This window comes from Colias philodice, chromosome 5, assembly GCF_061535455.1.
Source record: "Colias philodice isolate Cphi_HAF_F1 chromosome 5, ilColPhil1 Martin Lab GWU primary, whole genome shotgun sequence".
In the NCBI taxonomy this organism is placed as follows: domain Eukaryota; kingdom Metazoa; phylum Arthropoda; class Insecta; order Lepidoptera; family Pieridae; genus Colias; species Colias philodice.
Window position 1 is genome coordinate 1,119,634 of NC_143090.1, and position 27,684 is coordinate 1,147,317.

Here is a 27,684-nt window from a genome sequence, read left to right on the forward strand (position 1 = left end):
GTGGTAATCCCATTTCTCAATATGGCATGCCGGAGGCGTCATTTAGCGGAGAACGTATTAATAGAGATTACGTGATGGAAAACAACTATGATCCAGTTGACTTGGCCGAAATTTTACAAACTGATCTGTCGAGGCTAACTGATGAACAGCGGATGATATTTGATCGGGTGTGCCGCAGCGTTGATAATGCTTTGGGAGAAATGTTATTCGTAGATGCTCCCGGTGGAACGGGTAAGACATTTCTTACGAAAGTTATTTTGGCGAAGGTACGAAGCCAAGGTAGAATCGCGCTTGCTGTCGCTTCATCAGGAATAGCAGCCACATTGTTGCCAGGTGGGAAAACTGCTCATACAATGTTCAAAATTCCTATTGACTTAGACCGCACAGAAAGCCCTATTTGTAATATTTCAAGAAACAGCGATAAGGCGAAAGTTTTACGCGATTGTTGTCTTATTATATGGGATGAGTCAACAATGGCAAATAGAAAAGCAGTAGAAGCAGTGGATAGAACGTTGCGTGACATCAAGCGAAACGACTTACCCATGGGTGGCATTACTATGCTTTTTTGTGGCGATTTTCGTCAAACTCTCCCAGTAATACCACGTGGGACAAGGGCTGATGAAGTGAGAGCCTGTCTTAAGAGTTCTCGACTGTGGCATTACATTATCCCTTTGCATTTGACATTAAATATGCGAGCGCAAATTGGAGGCAACGAAAATGCTCAAGAGTTTTCAGATTTGCTGCTAGATATCGGTAACGGTGTGTATCCGCAGGAACAAGGTAAAGTTGCTCTTAATGAAAACTTATGCTGCAAAGTTTCGTCAAGGCTAGACCTCATATCATCTGTGTATGGAAACGCAACGCAAATACCATCTCGCGCAAATTCCTGGCTTTGTGAAAGAGCTATTTTGACACCACGAAATGACCAAGCTGCAACAATAAATGCTGAAATTTTGAGCTCTGTTCCAGGGGATTATGTTGAGTATGTCTCCATTAACAGAGTTATGGAAGAAGGAGAATCTACAAACTACCCAGTAGAATTTTTAGAATCCCTCAGTGCTCCTGGACTACCAGCACATAAGATTAAATTAAAAGTAGGCTTACCCATAATTCTCCTCAGAAATTTAAGCCCTCCTAAACTCTGTAACGGTACGAGATTAAAAGTGTGCAATTTAAAACAAAATATAATAGAAGCAGAAATTTTAACAGGATGCGGTATCGGTGAAACTGTTTTCATTCCTCGGATTCCACTGATACCAAATAATTTTCCATTCAGTTTTAAGCGAGTGCAATTTCCGGTGAGCCTATGTTTTGCGATGACAATCAATAAAGCCCAAGGTCAGACGCTTAAAGTTGTTGGTGTAGATCTTAGTATCAGCTGTTTCTCGCACGGTCAGCTATATGTAGCTCTGTCACGGGTTAGCAATCCTAGGAGCCTGTATGCTTTCGTCCCCGATGGCCATACGTCAAACATCGTTTATAGGGAAGCATTACTGTAGAGTAGATTTTCAGCTACACAATCTGTTTGTAATTCAAAATATGCTGCCCGCAGTCACTGTTCCACGCGGACGAAGTCGCGGGTACAGCTAGTTATTCAATATATATATAGAGTATATGTGCTGTAGAAACTTGATGTCTATTATGAGTGTAAAAAAACTGCTTATCACGGTGCAGTTACATCAAACGAGTGAATTCTAACCCCACTATGTCAAATTCTTTTAAGGCCGCCATTCACACACCGCAAGCCGAGCCCGAAGCTGTACCAATGCGTGGAAAAATCTGTCATCGCCCACACACTACACGAGCGCCGAGTTGCAATCCAGACGACTGTGAACATTGGTGAGCCTTGCACGTCTACCCTACCATGGTACCGATGCTTTCAAAACGCTTAAAAGTGGCTCTAGTAGTCGGTGCAATACTTCTTACACAGAAAAAAAAAATGCGCGTGTGGGCAAAGGAACGGCTGAAACAACGAACAAAATATACACATATGAAATTGTTGCAATGCGTTCAATCCTGTCAACCACCTGATTTTGTTAATAATTACCCTACCCTAACTTTTGACTTCCCATAAGCAAATTTTCTCTTTAAGCAGCAAAATTAATTCTTGCCAAAACTCTCTATGATCATGTTATTTATTAATTTTATTATACTAGTGAACAAACAACACAACTTCGTACATGCACTTATGGCGAATGACTGACAAGTTCACCGACAAATCACACCGGCGCGGATCGGGTGCGGCGGGACGCTCCAGCGGATGGGCGTTTGTGAATGGTAGCCTTTAGTGTAAACAGGCGTAGAGCATTCTTTCGTTGTTCTTAGTGCGTTCGAAAAGATTCTATGCAATGTTCTAAATAATGAACACTGAGTTAACGTTGACACTAAAAAATCACGAAATAATACTCTTGCTCTAGCTCTAACTCTATGTTCGTTTGATCTAAATGTACCGTTAGGGATTGTCGCTTTTTTGTAGTAATATGAATATATTACAGTCATTAAAGAGCCATGTATAATACATATTATTATAACATGAAGTGGTTTCGATGTGATTAATAATAATGTGAAAAAATTCAAAAGTTCACAGTTTTGTACAAAATATTAAGCTCAAGTCAAAGAAAAATCGATTAAAAATCTATATATTTTTTATAATAAAAGACGCTATTTTTACATAGGGAGATACATCGGGTGTGCAACTTGTCTGTGATTTTATTTTATTAAATAGGTTAGAAAAAACAAGCCAATTAATTATTACTTTTTAGTGTTAATGAATAATTCTGTGAGATATTTGATTTGTAATATTGTATGAAATGAAATGATTTTGCACACGTTTTAGTAAAATGATTGTGAAGAGAAATACCGAAGTATTTTTTAACTCTGTGGGGTAAAACCCAATTATAATGTACTGTTTTAATGCTAAATGTATAGGTACTTAATAGATACAAATAAAGATTATAAATATGCCGATTTTCAGATTAAAATTTAAGATACTTAAATTTTGATAAGAATTTTCCTTTGTTAGAATTTTTAAATCCAATATATTCCATAGATTTGATATTATGTACTTATTACCCACCTATTAACAAACTGCGGTTCAATGTACATTTTTTGGTTGTGAAGATATATTTTTACGAATGTGTATTAGGTAAAATGTAAAAATGTTTACAATGTTTTACTTCGTTGTCAACGTTAGAATAAAGAAATTGTTAAAGTTATTGTAGTAGTAGAGGTTGAATAAAATAAAACAATATTTATGTAATCATGGATTATATTTCTATTTCATACTTAGAATTAAGTGTATAAATGCCTATGTGTTTAAATTAAATACAGTTATACTTAATGAAATAAAGCTAATCACAGATATTCCTAGATTATGTTTCTTATTTTAAGAGATCCTTATAATAGTTTTACATTTAAACATTTCAAAAGACAACTATGGAGGGTAGAAAGTTAGGAATCACAGTTACATACTATGTTAAATTGAGCACTGAACCGATTTGAATCAAATATGGTACAGAGATAGTTGGAGACTGAGAAAGGACATCCCACTGGAGCGAGAACCATGAGGTTTTCCTTTGGCTTTGCGGCCAAAAACCTAGTGAGCTATATCAAAACAAAAACAGTTCGAATCGAATAAGGAAATAAAGTCAATCGTCAGTCATTCAGTCAGTCAGTTAAGACCGGCTTCTCAAGTACCTGCCGCAGGGGCAATATTGGTACAATCTCGGTTGGTCGGCGGTCGGAGCAATTTCAGTTGTTCTCTAAATTGCCCCTGCTTGCCTATACACATCACAATTAAGGGTCCAATACCAATATTGCCCCTACTGCAGGTACGTGAGTAGCCGGTCTAACCTTATCGCTAAATAAAAAATGCCTCTACCCTCCATACAATACAATTTATCGATATATTGAAGTATTTTATGTAGCTAATAATATAACAATATGGACAAACATACAAAAAGTAAATTTCACAATTTATGTCACTTTAGTTATTTATCTGTCTATCTGTTATAATGACTAAATGTTTAGGCTATCAGTAACTTTATCAGGAAGTCATGAAACTGACACTAATTATTTTGGATATTAAAAATGCATATTAAATGTACCATGTTCATATAAAATATAAATTTACATAATACACATTTCTCTCTCATACACAAGCCAAGATTAAAGCTTAGCATCTGTTTTTGTATTTAGCTATATATTTTTATCATAAGGGTGCTTTTTCACCAATAATGTGTGAGGATGTGTAGCGAGGAATGTGTTTGTAAAGAACCAATCATATCGCTTCATTTAGTTTGAAATTTGAAGCGTTTAGCGTTTGAAGCGATACTATTGGCACAGAATACATAATAGTAGCTAAACGCTACAGAACGGACACTCTCCGCCTCCCGCCAAAATTAAACACTTACCTTACCCCGCACGATCAGTCTAAAAATGGTCCACATTTTTCTACAGGGACGATACGCAACGAAGATTGACAACATTAATCAAATTGACTTAAAGTAATTTTATTATTTTGGATTTGTGATTATCGTTTTTCGTAGAAAATGGTTAGATATTGTGCTGTTTACGGATGTATTTAATCAGAAAAACGCGAATTTTTTTTTACGCTAGTCAAAAATGTGCCAACCATAAAGCGTTAACACACACATTTGCAGTCTCTACAGTGTGACTGTCAAAACGATAATTTTGTATGGAGTGTCCGGGGTGTGCTATTGGTTATTTACAAATACATTCCTCGCTACACATCCTCGCACATTATTGGTGAAAAAGCACCCTAAAACGTGAATATACTAGGCAAGTTAAAAATCTCTATAGAAAGATATGTTCAATACAACTTTAGATTATTTAATAAAATACGTTTTATATGTTAATTTTAATGTACCTATTATAGCTTTTTTTTTCTATAGTGATTTTATCACCTATTATAATATTAAAAGGCACATAACATTACGGATATATCTTAAATAAGAATTTGTCTAGCTGTATAAAATATTTTCAAAAAAAATTTACCTACTGATATTTAATCAAATCTTAGAAAATATCGAATCTTCTGGAAACCAATACATATATTCTTATCGGACGGATTATGATAGGAACCTTCAAAATAAAATATAAATACCAATCTTTTATCTAATAGATAGTAAAATATTTTCCAAAATTCAAAACGCAACAAAATAATATAATTGCCTATTGGCTAAGAATATTTTGGTCTCATCAAATCATCAATTAGAAAAATTATCAAAGGTAATATGATGCGAGTATTTTCACACATATACACACACACACACACACACAGCATACAAAAGCAGGCATATTTTTTTGATACAATAATTTCAGTGTATATAACATAAATTATTATAATAGTGATGACTTGATGAGAATCTAATAGATATTAAAATTTAAACATGTAGTTTTTTCTAAATTCTTCAGCACAGAACAAAAAATGTCATCAAATTTCACAAAATTAGCATTTAAACAGAGACGGGCGTCCAGGAACTATATTGTACGAAATACACACACATCAAAAGCTTTACAAAAAATTAATATTTCCGATTGTCAAAATTCCACAATTGTTACATAATTTTCCGATTGGAAAATTCCATAGTATACTTACATAATTATCCGATTGGAAAATTCCATAGTAGTTACATAATTTTCCGATTGGAAAATTCCATAGTAGTTACATAATTTTCCGATTGGAAAATTCCATAGTAGTTACATAATTTTCCGACTGGAAAATTCCATAGTAGTAACATAATTTTCCGATTGGAAAATTCCATAGTAGTTATATAATTTTCCGAATGGAAAATTCCATAATAGTTACATAATGTTCCGATTGTAAATTTCCACAGTTGTATTAAAAAAATTACATATGTGTAGAGATATATCTTTCAAAGCCCTTGTCTGGGAATTCTTCAGTCTTCTCTTCGTCTGTAGTTTCTAACTTAATCATCATTATGGCACCAATTGATACTGTTATAAAAAGTTACAAATAAATTAATATTCTTCCTTTACAAGTTCTACAATTTAGTAAAAATGGTTAGGTGTTAATTTGTCCTAATTAAGTGATAACCGCTGACCTTTAACATACCGGCTGCCCAATTAAGGTAGACTTTGGCTGGAGGATAACAACTTTCTTCTTCCAGCGAATAACTTAAAAACCTATCAACCGAATTTCCGAATCAGATTGCTAGACTGACTCGCAAAGCAATTATTTACTATACCTTCTTCTCACCGTATAGAATAACAGTTACATTATTCTGGCCTTTGACTGACCGGTTGGCTTGGTTGGTAGTGGCCCTGCCTTCCAAGCCAGAGGTCGTGGGTTCGATTCCTCGCCGGGGCAAATATTTGTGTGATGAATGTAGATGTTTGCTCTGTGTCTGGGTGTTAATAATTATCTATATATAAGTATTTATTTAAAATTATATATATGTATGTTTATCAGCCATCTGGTTTCCATAACACAAGCGAAAGCTTAGTATGGGATCAGATCGTGCCGTGTGTGAAAATTGTCCTGAATATTTATTTATTTTTGTGCTATTACTTACTGACCATCCTATCATCATCATCTTCTGTGGAACTGTATTACCATCCCTTCTGGTCCAATTCATACAGAAGCATGTTAGACCCCTATATTAATAGGGATTTTGTCCAGTAGATAATAAAAGGCCGATAATGATGACTATAGTGACGATGATGATGATAACGGCGATGTTCACTATGACGACGATGGTGGCGATGAAGATGAAGATATCGATGAAGATGAAGATGACGGTAATGACGATGACAACGACGGTGACGATGGTGACGTAGATGACGACGCTAGCATACTCACGCGTGAGCAGCGCGGCGACGGCGAGGAAAGGCGCGGGGCAGGAGTAGTCGAGCAGCACGCCGACCGCCAGGTTGGACGCCACGCCACCAAACCGGCCCCACCATGCGCCCCAACATACGCCCAGACCACTGGAATAATACCGTTTAAATATTAAACCTATGTACTTACCGTACGATTTTCCGTGACGCTTTAAGGGCCGATTTTTCAATCGTTGGTTAAAATTTATCCATCCAATAAAGTATGACACGAACATTTTAAAATGTCACCTATATACTGTAAAATACAGACAAATATAATATATTTTTGAAATGGTAGTTTAATACGTTATTCGATGAATAAGTTTTAACCAAGGATTGAAAAATCAGCCCTTAGATGAATAGCACATTGGCGGATGTAGGCAAAACACAAGAACAAAAGTTTAATAATTAATCCCAAACAAATCGTCATGGTAACCCCTCTCCCTTCACTAAAACATCACTTCTCCGCAATAAGTAGCCCCCCCTCCCCTCCCCCCTTTTACTCACCTCAACTTAGCCGGCAGTGCGTATAAAAGTAACCTAATAAGCAGTACATTCCCATTCAACGCAGCCGCGTTTAACACATTTCTTTCCAACATTGAAATAAGTGAAGCTCCTTTTACTCACCTCAACTTAGCCGGCAGTGCATGCAACAGTAACCTAATAAGCAGTACATTCCCATTCAACGAAGCCGCGTTTAACACAGCTGCAGCAGCCACAGCAACTGTCCCAGCACAGCTACACGCGCCAGCCGCTAGCACGCAACAGGCGAGTGCACACGCGCCAGCACAAAGGGCAGACGAGCGACGGATGCCGAGTGCCCCACTGCCCCGAGCTGAGAGGATGCAAGTTATGTTGCCCAAGAGGCACACTGCCCCCACTATGAGGCCTGATGTGAATACCTAGAATAAATTGATCATGTCTTCAAAAATTACGTTGCTTAAATAACATAAACATTTTGAGGTATTATCAAATAAAACATCTACGAGAGAGATAAAATATATTTGATTTGATTGAAACATAAAACTGCAATGATTTATTTCTATAAAATGTTTGTATTGGATATCCAGTACATATTCGTAAAAAATAAATATGTACCTGATAAAATATTCAATTCCAATAAAAATAGTCTAAAATACTAACAGAATCAACAAAAACATCACAGAGCTCCCTATAGCTATTATGCCGCTCCAAGTAGCCCTTTCACGAGATATTACCGTTCAACAACGTCGCCTGTTCTAGGTACTAACTAATAAAAATGCCTGCAGACTAATATAATTCGCTGCTGACTTATAAAAATGGCTGCTCACTAATAAAATTGGTTGCAAACTAATAAAAATTGCTGCAAAACTAATAAAATTGGCTGAAACTAGTAAAAATGCCCTAAATACTTACAGAATCGTCAATAATTCCATCACAGGGCTCGCTATAGCTGCCATTGTGCCGCTCCACGTAATTTCCCTTCCACGTAGTGTTCAAAAGTTTTGCTTGTTCTGGTTCTGATCTGCAATCTTTGCCTTGAGTGCGAAGGAGCAGTTCTGGTATCCAGAGATTTAGACCGAAACCACTGGAAATCAAATAGAAATGAAAATAAAATAGTTGAATATGAAGAACACTTAATTGGATAATCAGAAAGTTACAGAAGTTGCAGTACAGTAAAAGCGGCACAACAGACAATATACAAAATTGAATTTCGATAAGCGGTCTTTTGGTATCAAATAATCTGTCTGGCCCAGTTAACCATGAGAAAAGAAAAATTAAAGTAAAAGGGAATGACTAAAGAAAGAGAAAGTTTTAGTACAATTTTTATAAGTACGCCTACAACATTATTTCATATTTCTACTATGATAAATTAATTTGCCTTAAAAATTAATTATAGTCCCGAAAAATTTATATTTTTTGTAATACAGCATTAATTATTATTCTATCACATCTATTAAGAACTAAAAATTAAAAAGAAAATACTCACGCAGCCATATTAGCAAAGAAGACGAACAGTATCAACGAAGACTTCACCGCATATGTTTTGGACACAAACATCTTTAAATCTTTCAACACGCTCACAAATAAAGCCTTTGTTCTACTCTCTTCACCATTCAGAGATTTGGCTACGAATATATTGTCTTGGATTATCTTCTTTATCTGGAAATTTATTAAATAATAAGTAAAAACATGAAAAATAAGATCTTTTGAAGATACTTCATTTTGGGTCGTAATTTAAATAAATAATTTTTTTTCAATACACCCCTGTATTGAAAACAAAGAATGTCTGTTGCGCTATCACGACTAAATTATTCTATACCTACATTAATATTTTATTGCGCCTGCAATTTAAATAAGCAAAATTGACAAACTATAAAAACTGCTTCATTCTTTAACAACTTGGGTTTATGCAACTGAATCTTTGTTTTATTAATGAAATAAAATCTTTTACCCTGGGGCTCTCTAGCAGGAACAGCATGCAGATCCCGGAGACGAACCCTATGCAGCCTCCAAAATGGATTATATTTAAGTCAATAAAAAAAATACCAACCTTATATTCCCCTCCTCCGTTTCCCCTACAAATTTCACCCATAATCTTCACAGCGTCATCTCCCCTGCTAGTGTCCGTCAGTAACCTGGGGCTTTCAGGCAGGAATAACACCCAGAGTCCGGAGACGAACCCTGGAATGCTGCCCAGGGCAATGTACAGCCTCCACGAGTGAATGGGGAGGTGGGAGTAGGAAGCCAGTTTGAAGGGGATCACTAGCCAGGCGACCGCTGAAAATAATTGTTTTTAAAACTTTATAAATTTAAGTACAATATTACAAAATCTGTTTTTGTGAAAAAAAAAGCCTCTAAAACAATAACTTAAACAGTACGAACTATGAAACCTGTAATCTGATAATTATCAAACCATGATAATTTATCACAAATAATACGCAATTCTCAGTTTCTCCCAAAATCTTTTGTAGTTAATCGAAATGAATTGTATCGAATCACTGTTTTTTTCCAAAGAGGATTACCTAGAATTATTTTAAATTATTAAAACCACTTCGATATAAATAAACGAAAATCATTGAAATTTAAAGTTTTTTACTTTTTTTAACGTTATCTAAACTTTAATAACAAAAATAAAATATCAAAAAATTGTTATAATATTATATTCTGTTTTTCTCCTCATCGACTAAATGCACGTAATCATAACCTAATCTATAGAACCTTAGAAACTATATCATTAATACCAATGACTTAACAAAACTCCACTGAGAGTTAGCCTTAACACTAATACCAGGATAACTTTTAGGTTACCTAGATGCACTGTGTGATTGTATTAATGTTTTATTTGGATTGACAGCTCCTCATTTCTCTTGAGGTTATTATTTTAAAGATAGGGATGTCTTCCACTACAAGCTAATTATTAATAGCTTACTTATTTAACTGTATTTTAAAATTACTGTTTAATTCATCGACGTTCCCAAACAAGGTTTTCCATTTTTCAGCATTTTTTATTACATTTATTCCGCTTTTTTTTAAAGGGAATATACACTGCCAGATAATAAATTAAAATTAAGGATTCTTCCTTCGATCTACATTCTAGAGTAAAAACTGTTCACGTTTCAGTGTTTGTTATTTATTTTTGACGTGACAACGTCTTATAATTCGATGGGGCCGCCTGCACGCACGAAAAAACATGACTCATGCGGCGTTACCTCGCTCTGAGGCGTTCCATGTAAGGCTTGAAGTGCAAGCGAGAGCGCGGAACGAGCGACAAAGAAGCACAATCGGACGTTGTCACGTTCAACTATCGTCAGTAAACCAACTTTACAGACAACCAAATTTTTTTTTGGTACATTCAATCGATAATCTCCTCTTCCTAGCGACATATGAATGTATGTATAGTGATTTATAATTAATTTCAATATAGCTAAGTATAGCGCGTTATCGCTTAGCTCACAAGCTGCAACAACCTTATATCGGTTTACCGTTAAGGTCATACAGAACACTTGGTAAAAGCGAGTTAAATACAATTGCTATTTTAATATGACTTGTGAATGAAAGTTCTCTTACTGATTGGAATGCGGTGTTAAGTTGAGGTGTTAATATGTATTTTAAAATTAGCTTTCCGCTGTGTTTTAAACCTAATAAATTTTGTACATATAAACACTCTACTAAAAAAAAAGACGGGTTGCACTCCGGGAGTGCCGGCAGAAGTGAAAACTTGATTATTAACGTTCAGCATGTTTGATATTTTGGAATGGTATCCGTCTTACGCATGGAATATAAGGGCTAAAAAAAAAAACATCCGTCTTACGCTTTTTCGATCAGGCCACGTGTCCTGACGCGAGTTTAAGATTTTATACCCAACGCGACGCCGCTAAAGAAGTTTTCACTTCAAAAAATGCATCTAAGGTCCATCCGTTGCGTAGTTTTAAAGATTTAAGCATACATAGAGACATAGGGATAGAGCGCCTAAGCGACTTTGTATTATACAATGTAGTGATTAGAACATATAGACAAACATTCTTTAAATTATTATAATAATATCTATTAATTTTCTTTCCTATATAATGTAATAAACAGTAACATTTACCTGGTAACAAAAGCCACGCAGCCACAAAGCTCATGCCAGTCAAGTCGAGATAAAATTGTCGTTTTTTCACCCCCACTAAATCTGACAGATACGGGAATACAAGGGTTGATGGCGCTCCTAGAAATATATAATTATTCATTTTAAGATTACATTAATAACGATGAAAATTCAGAGATTTGATTCTATTAAAATTAACATTCAATTTTTTTTTTGAGTAATTTTAAATTTAATAGTAACAACGACAGAAAATTAATTTAGGACAATTATTGTCATTTAAATCTTATACATATTTTGAGTACTTATTTATAAAATATCTCAGTGTTAAATTAATTATTATTTTGTAATTATTAAGTATAGAATATAACAGAAATAGAAATAAAATATAAAAACTATTTTTTTGGCACTACAAAAAATCTTCTAAATTATCGTAGAATCAAAACTTACCCACTAAAAACCCGTTAATAGACCTCGCTGCCAACAGTAGTCTATAATCTGATACTGTACTCTGCGCTAGTAGTAGAGTAGAATCTATGAGTAGTGTCATGCTGAGCATGTTCTTTCTACCAAATACATCTCCTACTATACCCCAAAAGAATGCACTTGCTACTCCACCTGGAAATCAAAAAATAAATAATTATTTGTCTTTCCTAGCTTTTACAAACGTTAGGAACTACATTTTATGAGTATTTATCATTCCGTTAAAAAGAAAAAAAGTCATATAATAAAGTTATTTCTATTACTTATGAAATTTTACGTCAAAAAATGTCAAATAGGCTAGCAGAAGCCCCGCAATCTATTTTCAAATCGAAGAGTCGTTCAACACCAATTTAGATTATATATATGCAACATGCTGATTTTATCTGAACACTTAGCTGATTTTATCTGAAAACATCGTTCCCTAACACAGAAATATTTTAAAAATAATAAAGTTGGCCTAGACTCTAGTTATATCTGGCACATTATACATCAATTGAACTGCAGTTTGGCATGCATGACCATAATATAAATTCATTTTTACCTGATTACCACGCGAAACCGCGGACTAAAACTTAAAGATTTACCTTTCATCAGTACATACCACGTGATGCCGGTCTAAAGTTAAATCACGCTCAAAATATAGTACCAAATATGGTTTTGCGAATTGTACTTATGTGTTTTTTCAAAGAATTTATCGCATTAGCACATTATATTGTTAAATATTATCCTTTTACGTTATTCCGTGTGTGTATAATCGATTAGGATACGTTAATAAATTTAACTGTTTCTTTGTAAATCACACATGGTTAACTTTGTGTTTATTTAGGTGTGTTACTGCGAAAAAATTATTAGATTCTTCATTTTAACGAATTTTTTTATTACATTGGTAATTTTTAAGGAAACTCCGCGTGTTAAGGTTTTACGCTTACTTATATAGCTACGCTCTATTTTGATGTGCGTACAAGACTCTTGTACGCACATCAACAAGATCTTGTAACGAGAGAATGAAAATTAAACCAATATTTATTATTTAATATTCACAACGAAGCCGCGGGAAAATACTAGTACTAATTAATAGCAAAATATAACATGTTAAATTTACTATTGTACTACAGATGACTAAATAATTACTACGAATTGTATTCTTAAGTTAAATTCATGGACTTAATTTTTTATTTTTTTAAATTGGCTTTTAGCCAATGGCAGAATAAGGCCCCTTTTTAATTTCGGACGGCCATCGAGAAAAACTTTGTTCTTCGGAAAGGTTGCTTTTATGAATTTTGCGTGTAAAATCTTGAAACAAAAACCGGCCAAGTGCGAGTCGGACGAAGGGTTCCGTACTATGGGGACCCCCCTTTATTTTACTTTATTTAATTTTTAGTATTTGTTGTTATAGCGGCAACGGAAATAAATCATTTGTGAAAATTTCAGCTTTCTAGCTATCACGGTTTATGAGAGGAGACAGAAAGACAGACAACGAAGTCTCAGTAATAGGGTCCCGTTTTACCCTTTGGGTACGGAACAATAAAAATGACGCACCACCCAATCAGATGAATATCGTCAAACCCGTAAACATGTAAACTAATCGTTTTCAATTCCGCAGTTTGCAGACGTTTCGACAATTACGCAATTACTCCATTAGCCGGAAGGAATTAATGGCCAATCAATTAATGCATTGAACAACCGCCGCAAGACCGTCACATCATTTGATTTAGCTTTTTGAAGTGAAACTTCTTTATCGGGGTTGGAGAAAAATTGAGTGTAACATTTTTTTGTTACGCGTGACATTTTTCCGTTACGCGCCATCTTTTTCTTACCACGCGTGATTCGACGTATTTCTGTAAAGTTGCATATAGTAAATTATTTTTTGAAAAATAAGGTCATAAAGAAGTTTCACTTCTTACGTGTGTACACTAAGTACACGCACACATTTTTATTTTGAAAAGATCGAAACAGAGCAGAATTTTTGATGACTCTATGATTATTAAATTGAATGTGTGTGACTCTATGATTTTAAAAGTCTATGTTTGTAGTATCTATTTTACCAAACCAATTACCTACCAAGCTATTTATTTTTCAAATCAGTTCAGTTTCTGAAAATTAAGCGAAAACAGAGACATAACAAGTCAATAACTGCGTTAAAAACAACCGACTTCAAACTTGCACTTGCAACATTTACAAATACAGACAAAAATGCTCATAAAATAAAAACTACCGGGCCTATCCGAATAAAATGGGACCAATTCGACACCATCCCGCATCGAACAAAAAAAGAATCACGTAAATCGGTTCAGAAACCACGGAGTAATCGGTGTACATACATAAAAAAAAAAAAAAAAAAACATACCGGCCGAATTGATAACCTCCTCCTTTTTTTTGAAGTCGGTTAAAAATACAAATGCCTTACATTTTTTAACACTCAATATTTAGCGAGATATTTATTTTTTGTTTTTTTTTTTCAACCATTTTTTACGCTTCTAACAAAAAGTTACATTTAAATTTCTTCGCGCAATCATATTTCATTAACTTACCACCACGTTGTTTTGATTGTTAAATAATAATCAGATGTATTGTCATTCAGGTTTACTGAAAGTTAGTAAGTTAGTAAACATGAAATACCTATATTCATGTTAGAAGATACTTTTGCTATATTCCAGGAGAAAATATATCTATTTATCCTAATAAAATTTCACAAAAATCATCTCTTACCACTCATAAAAGCCATATTAATCAGCCCAGCCTGGTACGTAGTGAGTTGCAATTCGCACCTAGCAGCAGGCAATACATATGACATCACGCAGTTCTGCACGCCTGTCGTGAAGAATGCGCAGGCGCACGCGCCCAGCACGCTTCGGCTGAAGCGGCCGTAGCCTGGGGATGAATAATAATTAAATATTAAGTAAGTATATACTCTGTAAAAAAACGTGTGTCGAGCACACGTGTCAGAAGTGAAACTTCTTTGGCAGGATTCAAAGACACCGAAATCGTCGCTTTACTCCATGGCGTGACGATATTGCCATGACGCGACATGAAATTTTGCTCTCAACGCGCCTAAAGAAGTTTCACTTCAAAATATAATTCATATAAATGTAAAATTAAAGGCGTGTTTTTACAATGTAGAGCAAATTTATTAAATATTTTTTTTAATAAACTAGATTGCATTGTTTGAGAAATAATTTTTAAATAGAATAAATTCTATCACGCTGTGGGATTCGAACCCGCGTCTTTCGTCTTAGTTTTATGGTATTTAGTATTTACCATACTACTTTCAATCAAGTTGATCTTGAATATAAACGAAACTGGACGAATAAAGAAACAAACAGATGAAGGAATAAAATAAATTATTTTTTAACTTAAATGAGTTTTAAAATAATATTACATATTCCACCTTAACAAGAAAAAATCCTATTTTGGTCATGAATGGTCTTCTACATATAGGTATTTTGTGTCTTAAAAGAGCGAATAATCTACAATTGTAACAACAAACAATCATAAACAACAATGTATGTTTCTCATTTATAATTTTCCAAATAACTAAATAATGAAATGGATTATTTTATAGTTTACTCATTTCGGCATCGCAAGTCATTACCTAACCACGTAGTTATAGCATATTGAACAATATCTGTAGAACAATAACACGGTATTTAAATAACTAAGCATTGTCTGTCAGCTGTGAGAGGATTCGAGCTATCAAAACCATGCTTGAGCATTCACAACAAAATCATTTACTGGGTTTGTTTTAGATGTATCATTCGCTCAAATATGCTAGGTATTCTGCTATATAATAATAATAATTCATTTATTCATTGAAACATCTTAGTCCACTTTTATCTTAGTTTTAATCATCTAGCTTTATGCTCTATTTCTGCAGAGGTGTCTCTAATTTTCCTCTAATTTTAATATTTTATTATAGTCACAGGCCTTAGAAAAGATTGTCGTATATATTTGGTTACACTGGGCGTTTAATTTAAAAGGAGAGTTTTCTGCTAAACAAAGACATTGTAAGACCAATTTTAAAACAAATAAAACAAATTATAATAACTTGATTGGAAATAATGTACAATTTTGTAAAATGTTTCTTCAAATCAGCAAATAATACACGTATAATATCGAAGAGGAATATTAAACCTAACTCTAAATAATTATTTTTTGATGATTATTTTAAAACCTATTATGAAATACTTTAAACCGTTTAAAAAATGCTTAATATGTTCGAGTGACTGACACACAAAAAACAGGTATTTTTTGTATCGAATTCCCATACACCAACCCTCATCCCTGACCTTCACCATGAACAAACAGACACAACAGTAAAACCTTGTAGTTTATTTACGATAGTTTTACAGTGAACCAATATGAAGTAGGTGTACACAAAAGCTGTAAAAATTATGTTTGACTAAGTTTGTGGACTTTCGACGATTCGGTAAGTACAGAGGTTATTGGCGAATTGACCCTGAAGTCGTGGGTTCGATCCCCATAGCTATAACAATTGTGGAGTAAACATTCCTTTTTAGTGTCTGGGAGTGCCTATAATATGTGTGCAAAAACTTGATATCGATAGTCATTTTACGTCGTGTTTTTGTTTCAAGATTATTTTTCTAAATTAATTTACCACCCAACTAATTGACTCCCAAATCAGTTTGTCTAGGTATAGTTTTTTACTTCTACACTTCTACAGCTACCTGAAATAAGTCAGTCTATTTTTATTTCTTAATAGCATATAAAGGATCTTAAATAAGACATCTTTAGATAAATATTGATAGGCCATTACGCGGTTTTTATAACACACTATAAACACTCGAAGCGGACCATTAAAGTCGTTGCAATACCAATGTCAAGGTAAATAAGGGTCAATGTTAGGGTTGCCACATTTTGCTAATTACGTAAATAAGTTTTGTTAAAAACGTAAAAAGGGCCGCATTTTCGATTTGATATAAAAATTCTGTTTTCTGAAATAGATTTTCTTTTTTTATTTAACATTTCTGAGCATTTTTGAAATATTTACATATTATAAATGTTTGCTTGTAAATGCTAAAACCTTTTCTAGATCGAAATTAAAAAAAATATTGTACATAATCTCATCGGACAAGTAACAAAAATCTGATCACCGTCTTGTCTTAAAGAAAACGATCAGTGATAATATGAATCTGTCTCCACTAAAAGCATTTTACTATACAACCTTATGCAAAACAGGGCAATGTGAGCCCTACAAGAGACCTAAGACAAACAAAAACCAGCTCCGAGGACCAGTTCTGCATCGTTGACAACCCTATTGCACATTCCTGGCTATGATGTATCCCATAACGAAAACTACAATACGTCGGCTTGGACGTCCATGTGTATTGTTATTACTAGCTGCGCACCGCGGTTTCACCCGCGTGGCTCTGCTCCTGTTGGTCTTAGCATGATGATATATGTATAGCCTATATAGCCTTCCTCGATGAATTGGTTATCTAACACCGAAATAATTTTTTCAAACGGACTACTGGCCGCTTTGAAATATTAGTTCCCGAGATTAGCGCGTTCAAACAAACAAACTCTTCAGCTTTATAATGTTAAGTATAGATATACATTATACAGTGCAGTTTAAATAATATTATGTAAGATTTGCAATAATATATAGAACAAAATTACAGACTGTTTACTGTACAATTTAGTATGCAATTACATACCTCCATGTGAATAAACAGAAAAAATTTGAATGTCCCCCATTTTAAGGCACGGTAATAAAATAATTAAATACGGTACGAGTTAATTTAAAGCAATCTTCTTAGAATAAAAATAAGTTTTATGTCTATTTTATTAAGGAATAGTTATTGTTTCTACGTCAATAATAATATAGCTGAATTTTCAGATAAAACACGAACTACTTTTCATGAGAAAGCATATTGAAAAACTTTGTGTAGGAAAGTCAGTACATAACATTAGGCTCAATACATACTTTTAAGTGGTTATTGATGTAATCTCTTCCTTTATTTTATATTTTTTCGTTTAATAAGTTTAAAACGATATTACGATACAACGAGAAAATGTGAAGTATCATGAAGAACTCCATCGTGCTTAGAAAAGTTAAAAAACGGTCGTTAATTAAGATTTTTTTTATTCTCATTCCCAGTAGTTCAAGACTTCCGTTTCTAATCAGTAATCACCTTACGGAGATTGGTCTACATTTCTGTAAAAGTCTTGTCAATTTCCGTTTAGTCTTTTTGTTCATTCTGACAGATTATAAGGTATAACTTAATTACTTAATCATTAGAAGAAATTGAAAAGGTGTGTACCAACAGTTGACATCATTTCTATCCTAAAAATCTTTCAGTATTACTACTATACTAAGAAGAGGATCTGACGACCGACTGATGGCGGTATAACCATCCGAAGCAGCATAGTAAAATTTTGAAGGCCGGCAATGGGCAGCAGCATTACTGGTTCGAAATACTATGCTCAACGGTCGCCAACCCGCATGCCCAGCGTGGCGACTATGGGCATTTACCTCCTATGGCAAGTCACATTCTTAACCGACCGGGCTCAGTGGCGTGCATTAGGAGAAGCCTGTGGAGGAAGGAAGGTGGAATTCCTCCATCGAAAAAGGGAGGATCCTCGACCAGTCTACTCGACTGGCCGGCCGTGAAGGCCCCGATGGATGATGTCGGAAAATTGTATATATGCTCTGTAGCGAAAACATTTCGCTTGCGCGATTCAGAGCGAGGTGTCGCTACAAGCCTACGTTCAGCAGTGGACATCGAAAGGCTGAGGAAGAGAAGAGGATAGTTTTAATAAACTTTAATAACTTGAACGCTTGAAAACAATATAAATCTTTCTAAGTTTTGGGACATACAATAAAATACTATACCAGTACTTTTGTTTTTTTTTTCGCAATAAGAGAGAAATCTTTTACGTATGAAAATATATCTCGAAATAGATCTTACGATCAATGCCTATATGTTAAAAATAGATAATTCCACTTTCCTATTATATAAAAATAAACGGACAATTGATAAGATATCTAGCACAGATCTAGTTATAATGATAATCTAGTATTAATTTATCTATGTTGCTACGTAGCAGGCCCAATGACGTCATAGGTACGTGCTTCCAAGAAAAAAATAACATAAACATTATTTATCAAGCCTATATGGATTCTTAACTTGTGTTCTAGATATTATCTGTTTATGGGAGTGTCAAAAATTAGAATTGGGTATTTGTGTGACATAATTCTGTGACGTCATAACTTATGGGTTAGAGGGCAATGGATTGGATATTGCAGGGAATGTAGCTTTTTAAATTCTTCTTAATTAAGGTTGTAAGAAACGAACGGATTTTAATAATGTTTACGTAAAATAATTCCATTTTTTTCTTATCTAGGGGGTAGAGCCTTAAGTTGCCTGCAACTCGTAACCATATTTTATAAACAAAATTATTTTACGTTATCCATACTAATATTATAAATGCGAAAGTAACTCTGTCTGTCTGTTACTCAATCACGCGTTAACTACTAAACCAATTTGCATGAAATTTTGTATAGAGATATTATGATACCCGAGAAAGGACATAGGCTACTTTTTACCCCGGGAAATAGGATAGGTTTTATCCCGGAAATCCTACGGGATCGGGACCTATGTGGGTTTTTCTTTGACTGCGCGGGCGAAGCTGCGGGTGGAAAGCTAGTACATTATAAGTATGTTTAACAGTGATGGTTAAACAGTTTAACAGCACAGAGAAACAGACAAAAATCGAAACTTCATTATTGTAGAGTCGTAGTAGAAATAAAATGTAAACTTTTTATAAAAACCGTTACTTTTTGAAAAACGTTGAGGATCATTTGCAATTTTCTTACATCAGAAACTCGTTTAGGTCATACAACTTAAATCACTCCGGTTTGCTCGGTATGGCGCCTCACATTACTGGTTTAGATTGAAGATGTCACAAATATTTTTTTAAGTCTTATTTTTAGATGTTAAATGTTAAGCAAGATACAGATTAATATTTTTTTTTGTGTCCACATAATCTATACTAGGTAATATTATAAAGAGGAAAGGTTTGTATGTATGTATGTATGTATGGTTTTCACGCATAAACTACTGGACCGATTTTGATGAAATTTGGCACAGATAATCTTTAGATCCTGAGAAAGAACATAGGCTACCTTTTATTACGAAATATGTACCACGGGCGAAGCCGGGGCGGACCGCTAGTATGATAATATATTTACTAAGTATTTCGATAAAATTGAATACCCTATAGGCTATAAGTAAAAAAATTAAAACCTATATGATTAAGTTGCAGTTATGTGTAGTTACGTCTGATATTTACCACCCACGCCTATGAAAATGTATTATAATAAGAATGTTTACGTTTTCTTCTATTCATACCAAAAAACTTGACAAATATGTTATGTTCTCATAAATTCTAACATCTTGCAAGTACATATTTACGCCAGTAAAGATATATTAGTATGATTTTTTAATTTAATGTGTAATTAATTTAATGTCTAAAGTGGGCACGCCTTGCCGCGCCTATTATTGACGTTGGAAACAATGTTTTTGGTATGTATTGTGTAAAATTAAGACGCTAGTTTTTCCTGTTTTCAAGAAAATCCATAATATAATACTGATTGTGTAAGTTTATGATATGATGAAAATTAGAGATAAGGATTGAAATATAAGAATTATTAAAAAAATTCAATTCAATTCAATTCTTACAACAAAAATATTGCTCTTAGTTCATACAAAGACCTATAATTAATGAAGTGTGATCCAATTCTTTTTATAAGTTTCTATATTGGTTTTCTTATAATTTCGTAAAGTATAGAGAAAATTGCACATAGAACATGCCTATAAAACTAAGCGTTATCTTATATATTAAAGAAAAATAAGTAACAGCGTTTAGTTGCATCATAGGTCCAGTAAATCATGGGTAATAAAAGAAATGATAAAATATTTGTTGAAGACATATTTGTAGGATTGTAATTTAATTTTAAGGAAAATATTTAGTTTCGTCACTTTACATAATAGTGTGTCATATAAACATTTTTTGCTCCTGAAATAAACGCAAACATCTAGGTAAGCTCAAGTTACAATTTCTTACTATCCCAATGTTTATTTTTTACTCTGTACTCTTTGTCAAATTTGAAGAATACCAGTTCCTCCTTTACCAACCATAACTGACGCATGACAATTTTAACAGTATTTAAAACCAGAAATACAGCCTGTCCCGTCATTTTTTGTTTCGAATTTTCTTTAAATGATAAATGACTGTTCGGACATATTGCATCAGAAATCTGGTTTACAGGAGAAGGTATTACGAAATACACTATTGCTTTTAATAACGTAGTCATTTTTGCATTTCCAGCGGCTTAATTTGTGGTCACGCCATGTTATTTCATCGACTTGAGAAATGTAGAAGCTTAGCATAACATGTAATTGCAATTCTTATTTATTTTTGTAGAGATAGGCAAACGTATATGTTTCGGCTCATCATTGAAAAGTGTGTATAAGAGTAAATAAGAACTGAAATATATGCTAATTCGAACTTTTCCAAAGCTTTGTAACCGGCCTTAAATAAACATATAAATTATCTAAAATGCTCTTTTTAACGAGAGGTATGCAGAATGCTAATATTTGTTTAAAATAATCATTTTAATGAGATAAAATCAATAAATAAATGTTAACACAAACTTAATTCATAATTAATATTAATTACGAAAGGAAATTTTTATGTCGCCTACGGCATAGGGCGTGCCAAAAATCTATGTACTTACATGTTACCGTGTACTTTAAACGGCACAACCTTCCTCAGATAAATCTAAACGTAGGTAAACCATAGTTGGATAAAAATCAGTCTAATCCTATGAACCCATGAAGACACAAATCTAGTATTTAACATCTGTTTCACTTTCTAATGCCTAGAAAAGTTAATTTTTAAGCTATTGCATAGCTTCTATCGCGGGCCTTGAGCGCGGGGACCGAATCCAGAAATTCAGTAACGAAAAAACCTCACGCTCCCCACTCCGACGGGCACGGAGGTGTGGCTTGAAAGCATAGCATGCAATAGCTTTACCGCGGCAGTCCCCGAGTGCCACACGTCTTTTTTACATAGTTATATCCTGTACAAGTCTATACCAAGGTAATCAATAATAATGATAGCACATTATAAGTTGTTACATAAAATTACACATTTCATACATACCAGCTGCATCTAACGCAGTTTCATAATCGGCTATCTCTGCAGCATCTTGTGCTTCTCCATTCACTCTGTGGGAAGCTGTAACAAAAATATATTTAATGACATGCAAAGAGATAGCGCATAAGTCTTACCAACCTAAATTCGCAGCTTAGAGTTCTAACAGACGAACGGCAAGTTGTGAACGGCAGAGGCTACTTCAGCCGTCGCCTCATGTCGACGGCAGTCGACGGCAGCAGTCAATATGTCGACGGCTGCCGTCGACACGCAAAAACGGATGCCGTCAAACGTCAAACGCTTGCAGTTTGCCGTCAGCACAAAACTGCAAGCATCGCCACTTATACATATTGACTGCTGCCGCCGACGCGTCGACGGCTGAAGTAGCCTCTGCCGTTCACAACTTGCCGTTCGTCTGTTAGAACGCTTAGGTAACAATTACTAAAACTTGTACACTAATATTTGTAGTGGTGAAATATGATGAAAATCGGCATTATTACTATTGAAAAAGGACAAAAATATTGGAAATGCAAGTTGTTTCCAACTTTTTTGTGATGTTATTCTTTATCGCACTATGTGAGCAGTGTTATCCATTATGTAATTCATAATACTCGTGTAGGTACCACCACAAAATATTTGTTGTCATCCTGGTTCCGCCCAGGATAAAAACAAAAAGCCTATCTCACTCTAGAACAATGAAGCGGTTTAAGTGGTTTTGAAGCTTTAGAAGCTCCTGTAAAAACAACAAAACAAACATTCCGATTTTCAATTTTAGAAACAGGATATACAAAGTAGGTATCGTAACTACTGTAAGAATCAGAAATACTTAGATAATTCCGATTGTGATACGATAAGGTGTCTAAAAATTACCTTTAATTTAAAAACCAATCACTTCATCTACTGAAAACAAACGATATTGTTTTGCATTTTCAAACATGGTTATCATTTATGAACTATTTAGTAATGTGTAGTTATGTACATATACTGTTTTGGTTTCATAGATGTAAAATATTCTCGTTACTAACACTTTATTGCAAAACTTTTATACTCTATAAATAATACCTATAAAAATTAGCTAATATTAGTACAAAATAATCAAATTGACGAAATATAAAATTCCAAACGATTACACATTACGTACCTATAGGTTTACAAACTTCATAGTTTTATCGGCTAAGTGTTGGATTGGTGATAAAATTGTTTTATGTTCTGAAATGTTAATTAAAGATGTAAAAATTTTTTTAAATATCTTGTTCATTATTTGCCAACTGTGTCTTTTTGCGTGTTGGATATTATTAGCGTTATTCCGCGATGTTTATTAAATTAAAAAAAATTAAATGTACTTTTCATGCAATAGATTGTTATAAAACTGTCAACTTTCTTCTTTCTGTGTAATTTTCAGTTGTTTCATATCTTTTTAAACGAACTTTCCGTATAATATAATGGAATAGGATTTGGAAATATAAATAAGAAAAATTACATATGAAATGAATTAAAACGAAACATTGATTACTTACTTATATTAAGATTATTAAAAATTTATGAAATTAAAATATTGCACATTTAAAAAAAACACATATTATTTGAGATGAACTGAAAGAAAATAGCTGAAAATAAATTTTACTTAGTTCAAGATTAATTAAATGTAGAGTCGTAAATAAAGTAAATTTGAGTAAAATACCGACGTAATTTTTCATTGAAAGCATTCCAATTAATTAATTATAATGAAATATAAATAATAAATAATTCTTCAGAGATGTGAAGTGAATCTCCCTTGCTCTTACTAATTCCTAACAATACCTACTTCAATATTATTAAACGAAATCGTAAACTCCTTGATTCGGCGATCTTAAACTTAATGCATGTATGATTTTTATACATTTTCTTTCATTGCATTTCATTCATCGTCTTATATATATTCCACTATTAAACCCTTAAAATTCCCTAAAACATTAATTAGACAGCAATTAATCTTCTCAAAAAAAAATCAAAATTTTTCATAAAAACTTACGACTGTCAACTTTTGGCGCTATTTTGCACACCATTATGTCACTAGTACAGATAACGAATCACAGACAACATTTACTTTTTTTTTCAGCCCTCGCGAGGCTACTGCCGCGAGCTGCGTTCGGAAATGCACTGACCGACCGTGGCATTGTAGTTATCAGATAGGCATAAGAATGGAGAAAGGTGCTTGAGGGGGAAATATTGACCCTATAGGTCCTGTAACCTCTTTGGCGATTTTTTTTCTAGTGTAGAGGTAATTAGCGCGTTTGAAAAGGAGTTTGTAGATTTAATTATAAAAATTGGTGTGTACGAAATAATGATTAATGTATAGAGACTTTTTCGGTTGTAAAAATGACTAGTTAATTTCTTTAGTAACCGTGTATTTATTAATGAATTATTTTTGGTACAACTCTATTTAATATTTAAATACGTAGAGAACAAATAAATAGTTGAGCAGACGTCTCTTCCTTATCAGCGATCTCTTGCAAGTTAACTAATGTAAAGTTGGCTAGCTACTTGTTATTATTCTGTGGTAAAGTATAAATAAATAAGATGTTATATTGTTATATAATATATTGTTGTTTAATACTTAGGATAGGCTAGTTTATAATTAGTCTCTAGATATATTATAATATAAAAATGAATCCCAATTTCCCTTGGTCACGTTTACACGGCACGATGTTTTCACTTGTAAACCTCGTTTCATATAATAATTAAGGGACTATACTATATTTTCTTTATTATTTTCTTTTCTTAATAAAATCTAATCAAAAACCAGCTATTTCTATTATTCAGTAGTATCTATTACATGACAAGCCATAATTTAGAGGAAAATATGAAGAATATCATCTCAGAAAAATTGCAAAAATTTTAATGATTGGAATTATTATGTTATTGTTTGTGCGATTTATATTATCAATTATCAATTCTTTGAAATTATTGCATTGCGCACCTCTACATAGTACATATTAATATGAATTTACATTATAGAAAAGACTTCTCGAATAAGTAGGTATGTTATGTACGATTTTTTTAAATACATATAAGACTTAATTTTGGTCTATGAATATTGAATAGAGAGACCGTATGTATTGCCTTAAATTTACTGTGACTCAGTAAGATTCTAGACTTTCCTATATTTCAAGTTGTATTCATGCAATTTATTTCCCCTCGGCTTAGCTCTGTTTCAGAACCAAGAAAATAAAAACTCTTAGGACAAAAAACAAAAAGCAATTATTCGATGGTATACCTTGACATAAGAGCATTAATACTTTTTTTTTAATTAATATTTATAGATTAAATTGATATCTATATATTTTATGAATGTTTTGTTTACATTGTGGGAGTTTTCATAACAATTCCTAACTTCACTTGATAAAAATATACCATTTAAAAATCATCCATAATAATATTAGATTTAATTCGTTTTTAAGCTTAAGTAACAAAAATATAAATTTTTTCCTTTTAAAATATACCAAGTGTCTCGTACATAATGCATATGAATCCTCTTTAAGAAAAGTTATATTGGCACTGCTCCTTTGGCATGATTACATATCGATTTTTTTTCCCGATACAGCTTAGATACGGTAGAAAAAAAATGTGTGTGTGTACTAGTGTACACACGTAAGAAGCGAAACTTCTTTATGACCTTATTTTAAAAAAAAATGTGTGCGTTTACTAGTGTACACACGTAAGAAGTGAAACTTCTTTATAACCTTATTTTTCAAAAAATAATATACCTACTATAAGCAACTTTACAGAAATACGTCGAATCACGCGTGGTAGGGATAAGAAAAAGATGGCGCGTAACGGAAAAATGTCACGCGTAACGAAAAAAGTTACACTAAATTTTATAGATATTCCAGTTTGCAAAAAAAAGTTTTACCGGAATCAAATGGCGATTTATTGCACGCCTCATAAGCGAAGCGTTGAGGTGGGTACTACTGTCACTTCGCGCAAAACATCTGATTTTTCAAACTTAAAATGTCTTTATGTATCATACATTGCACTTGTAAGATAATACATACACACACATATTAAGAAAAAACACTATTTTTAACGTTCATGATATTTTTGATGTCATTTTTGTTATTTAAACTAGTTAAAAAACAGTTTAAAAAAGTTCTGTCTTGGACGTCCGTGTGTCTGTATGTGCGGATCCTTTTTCTTGTTAACACGATAGCGACCGAAATACTTTACTAATCGAGTCTTTTTTTTTCTCTTACGCTTGAGTATGCTCAGGAATAGAACCCTTTCATTTTTCAGGGTCTGATTCGATGTGGTTTAATTGTTATTAAATAAACAAAAATAATAATTAATAAATATTTATTAAAAAAAATTATGAGGCGTGCACTTTTGGATTTTCCAAATTATTTATTGTTTTACCCTGCTGAAAGGTGAGCGATTGATGACCTCAGAAAAATGCGCTTCAGCATCTTTAATAGCGAAAAGTCTTAGGGATTTTAGAAAAAATGAAAAAAATAAATAAAGAATTAGCTCGGCGTATTTTGATTAATGTTATTACAGTTTATGGTAAATAGTATTAGTTAATTATATACTTTGTCATCTTTTTTTACCATTCGTAATATATCTAATACAAGAAATCGATAAAACACCAACCAAAAGAAATTTCCCGTTAATTCCAATAATGATTTAAAGTGATTAGCTAACAAGTTAAATGGGTAATATCTAGCAATTTATGTGCAGCTAAATATAGTAGTGGTAATTTTAGAATTTTCTACTATATTCCGTCTTTTCTCTACGGCGGGATTCCTGATGGCGCCACCGGCATTCGCATTAATAACGAAGGAACTGGTCTTAACACGCTAGGGCTGTAGCATTTGAAAAAAAACCTTGCCTTTTGAAATAGTAACTTAAATTCCATTTAAAACCTGAATAAATAAATGTGCAATGTGGAAAAATAATGTTTTGTAATTCCCGATGAATGTAGGTTCTAAAAATTATAAAATTTATGTGATGCAAGAATTCGTTCTGCAAAATAAATTAGCTTGAATATTTTCTAAAGATTTTAGTTATTGTAAGGGAATAAAATTTTGTCGTATTGAAATTAAATGAAGAACAACAAAATTATAATGAAAGTAAGTACCTAATTGTAAAAGAAAAGTACCTACTTATTTTATTGTCCAATTAATGGAATGAAAATTGAAGAAAATTAAAACGACAAGGAACATATGCCATAAATTTATTAAGCCCTTGTTACATATTCTTTTAAAATGAAATACTACCAGGTGACAACCTTATTGATAAGAAAATTATACACGTTAAAACTATCACTAAGTTGTGAAAACATAATAATATTTAATAAAGATAAGCAATTAACACGAGTTATTACAATTAAGTATATTATTTAGCATATTATTACTAATTCTAATAGTATTAACGTCCAATAAATATCTTCTGTCCAAGAATATGATAATCAGTGAAGGAAGAAGTGCCTATATGTGAAATTAATTTTATGCAAATAAGACTTATACAATAATAAGTTGGTTTGTAGGCGTGCCTTCAAATGATAACGCCTACTGTTCAATATGAACAATTTCTTTTTTTGCCTATGTACAGTATGGACT

At 33.2% G+C, this 27,684-nt stretch overlaps 2 protein-coding genes across 3 annotated transcripts in view; one reads left to right on the forward strand and one right to left on the reverse strand.

The window, feature by feature from the left end:
• Positions 1 to 3,363, forward strand: part of LOC149488220 (putative transporter SVOPL) — a 47,165-nt gene extending 43,802 nt beyond the window's left edge. The window contains exons 11-12 of the mRNA XM_089695375.1: positions 1,724 to 1,839; positions 2,157 to 3,363. Of these exons, the coding sequence (XP_089551501.1) occupies positions 1,724 to 1,839; positions 2,157 to 2,199 (159 nt within the window). The 3' untranslated portion in view covers positions 2,200 to 3,363. The remainder of the gene's footprint in view (positions 1 to 1,723; positions 1,840 to 2,156) is intronic.
• Positions 3,251 to 24,235, reverse strand: LOC149488221 (synaptic vesicle glycoprotein 2B-like). 2 transcript variants are annotated; one of them, XM_089695374.1, is made up of 11 exons: positions 24,102 to 24,235; positions 22,100 to 22,174; positions 14,621 to 14,782; positions 11,879 to 12,046; positions 11,435 to 11,551; positions 9,395 to 9,621; positions 8,831 to 9,003; positions 8,257 to 8,428; positions 7,489 to 7,763; positions 6,845 to 6,972; positions 3,251 to 5,979 (listed from the first exon to the last, which is right to left on the reverse strand). In XM_089695374.1, the coding sequence occupies exons 1-11, from the start codon at positions 24,133 to 24,135 to the stop codon at positions 5,873 to 5,875; spliced, it is 1,638 nt and encodes a 545-aa protein (XP_089551500.1). In that variant the 5' UTR covers positions 24,136 to 24,235; the 3' UTR covers positions 3,251 to 5,872. The 2 variants fall into 2 exon arrangements, with proteins under 2 accessions (XP_089551500.1, XP_089551499.1); XM_089695373.1 differs by lacking the exon at positions 3,251 to 5,979 and having other exon boundaries at positions 6,204 to 6,972.
• Between the last annotated feature and the right edge of the window lie 3,449 nt (positions 24,236 to 27,684).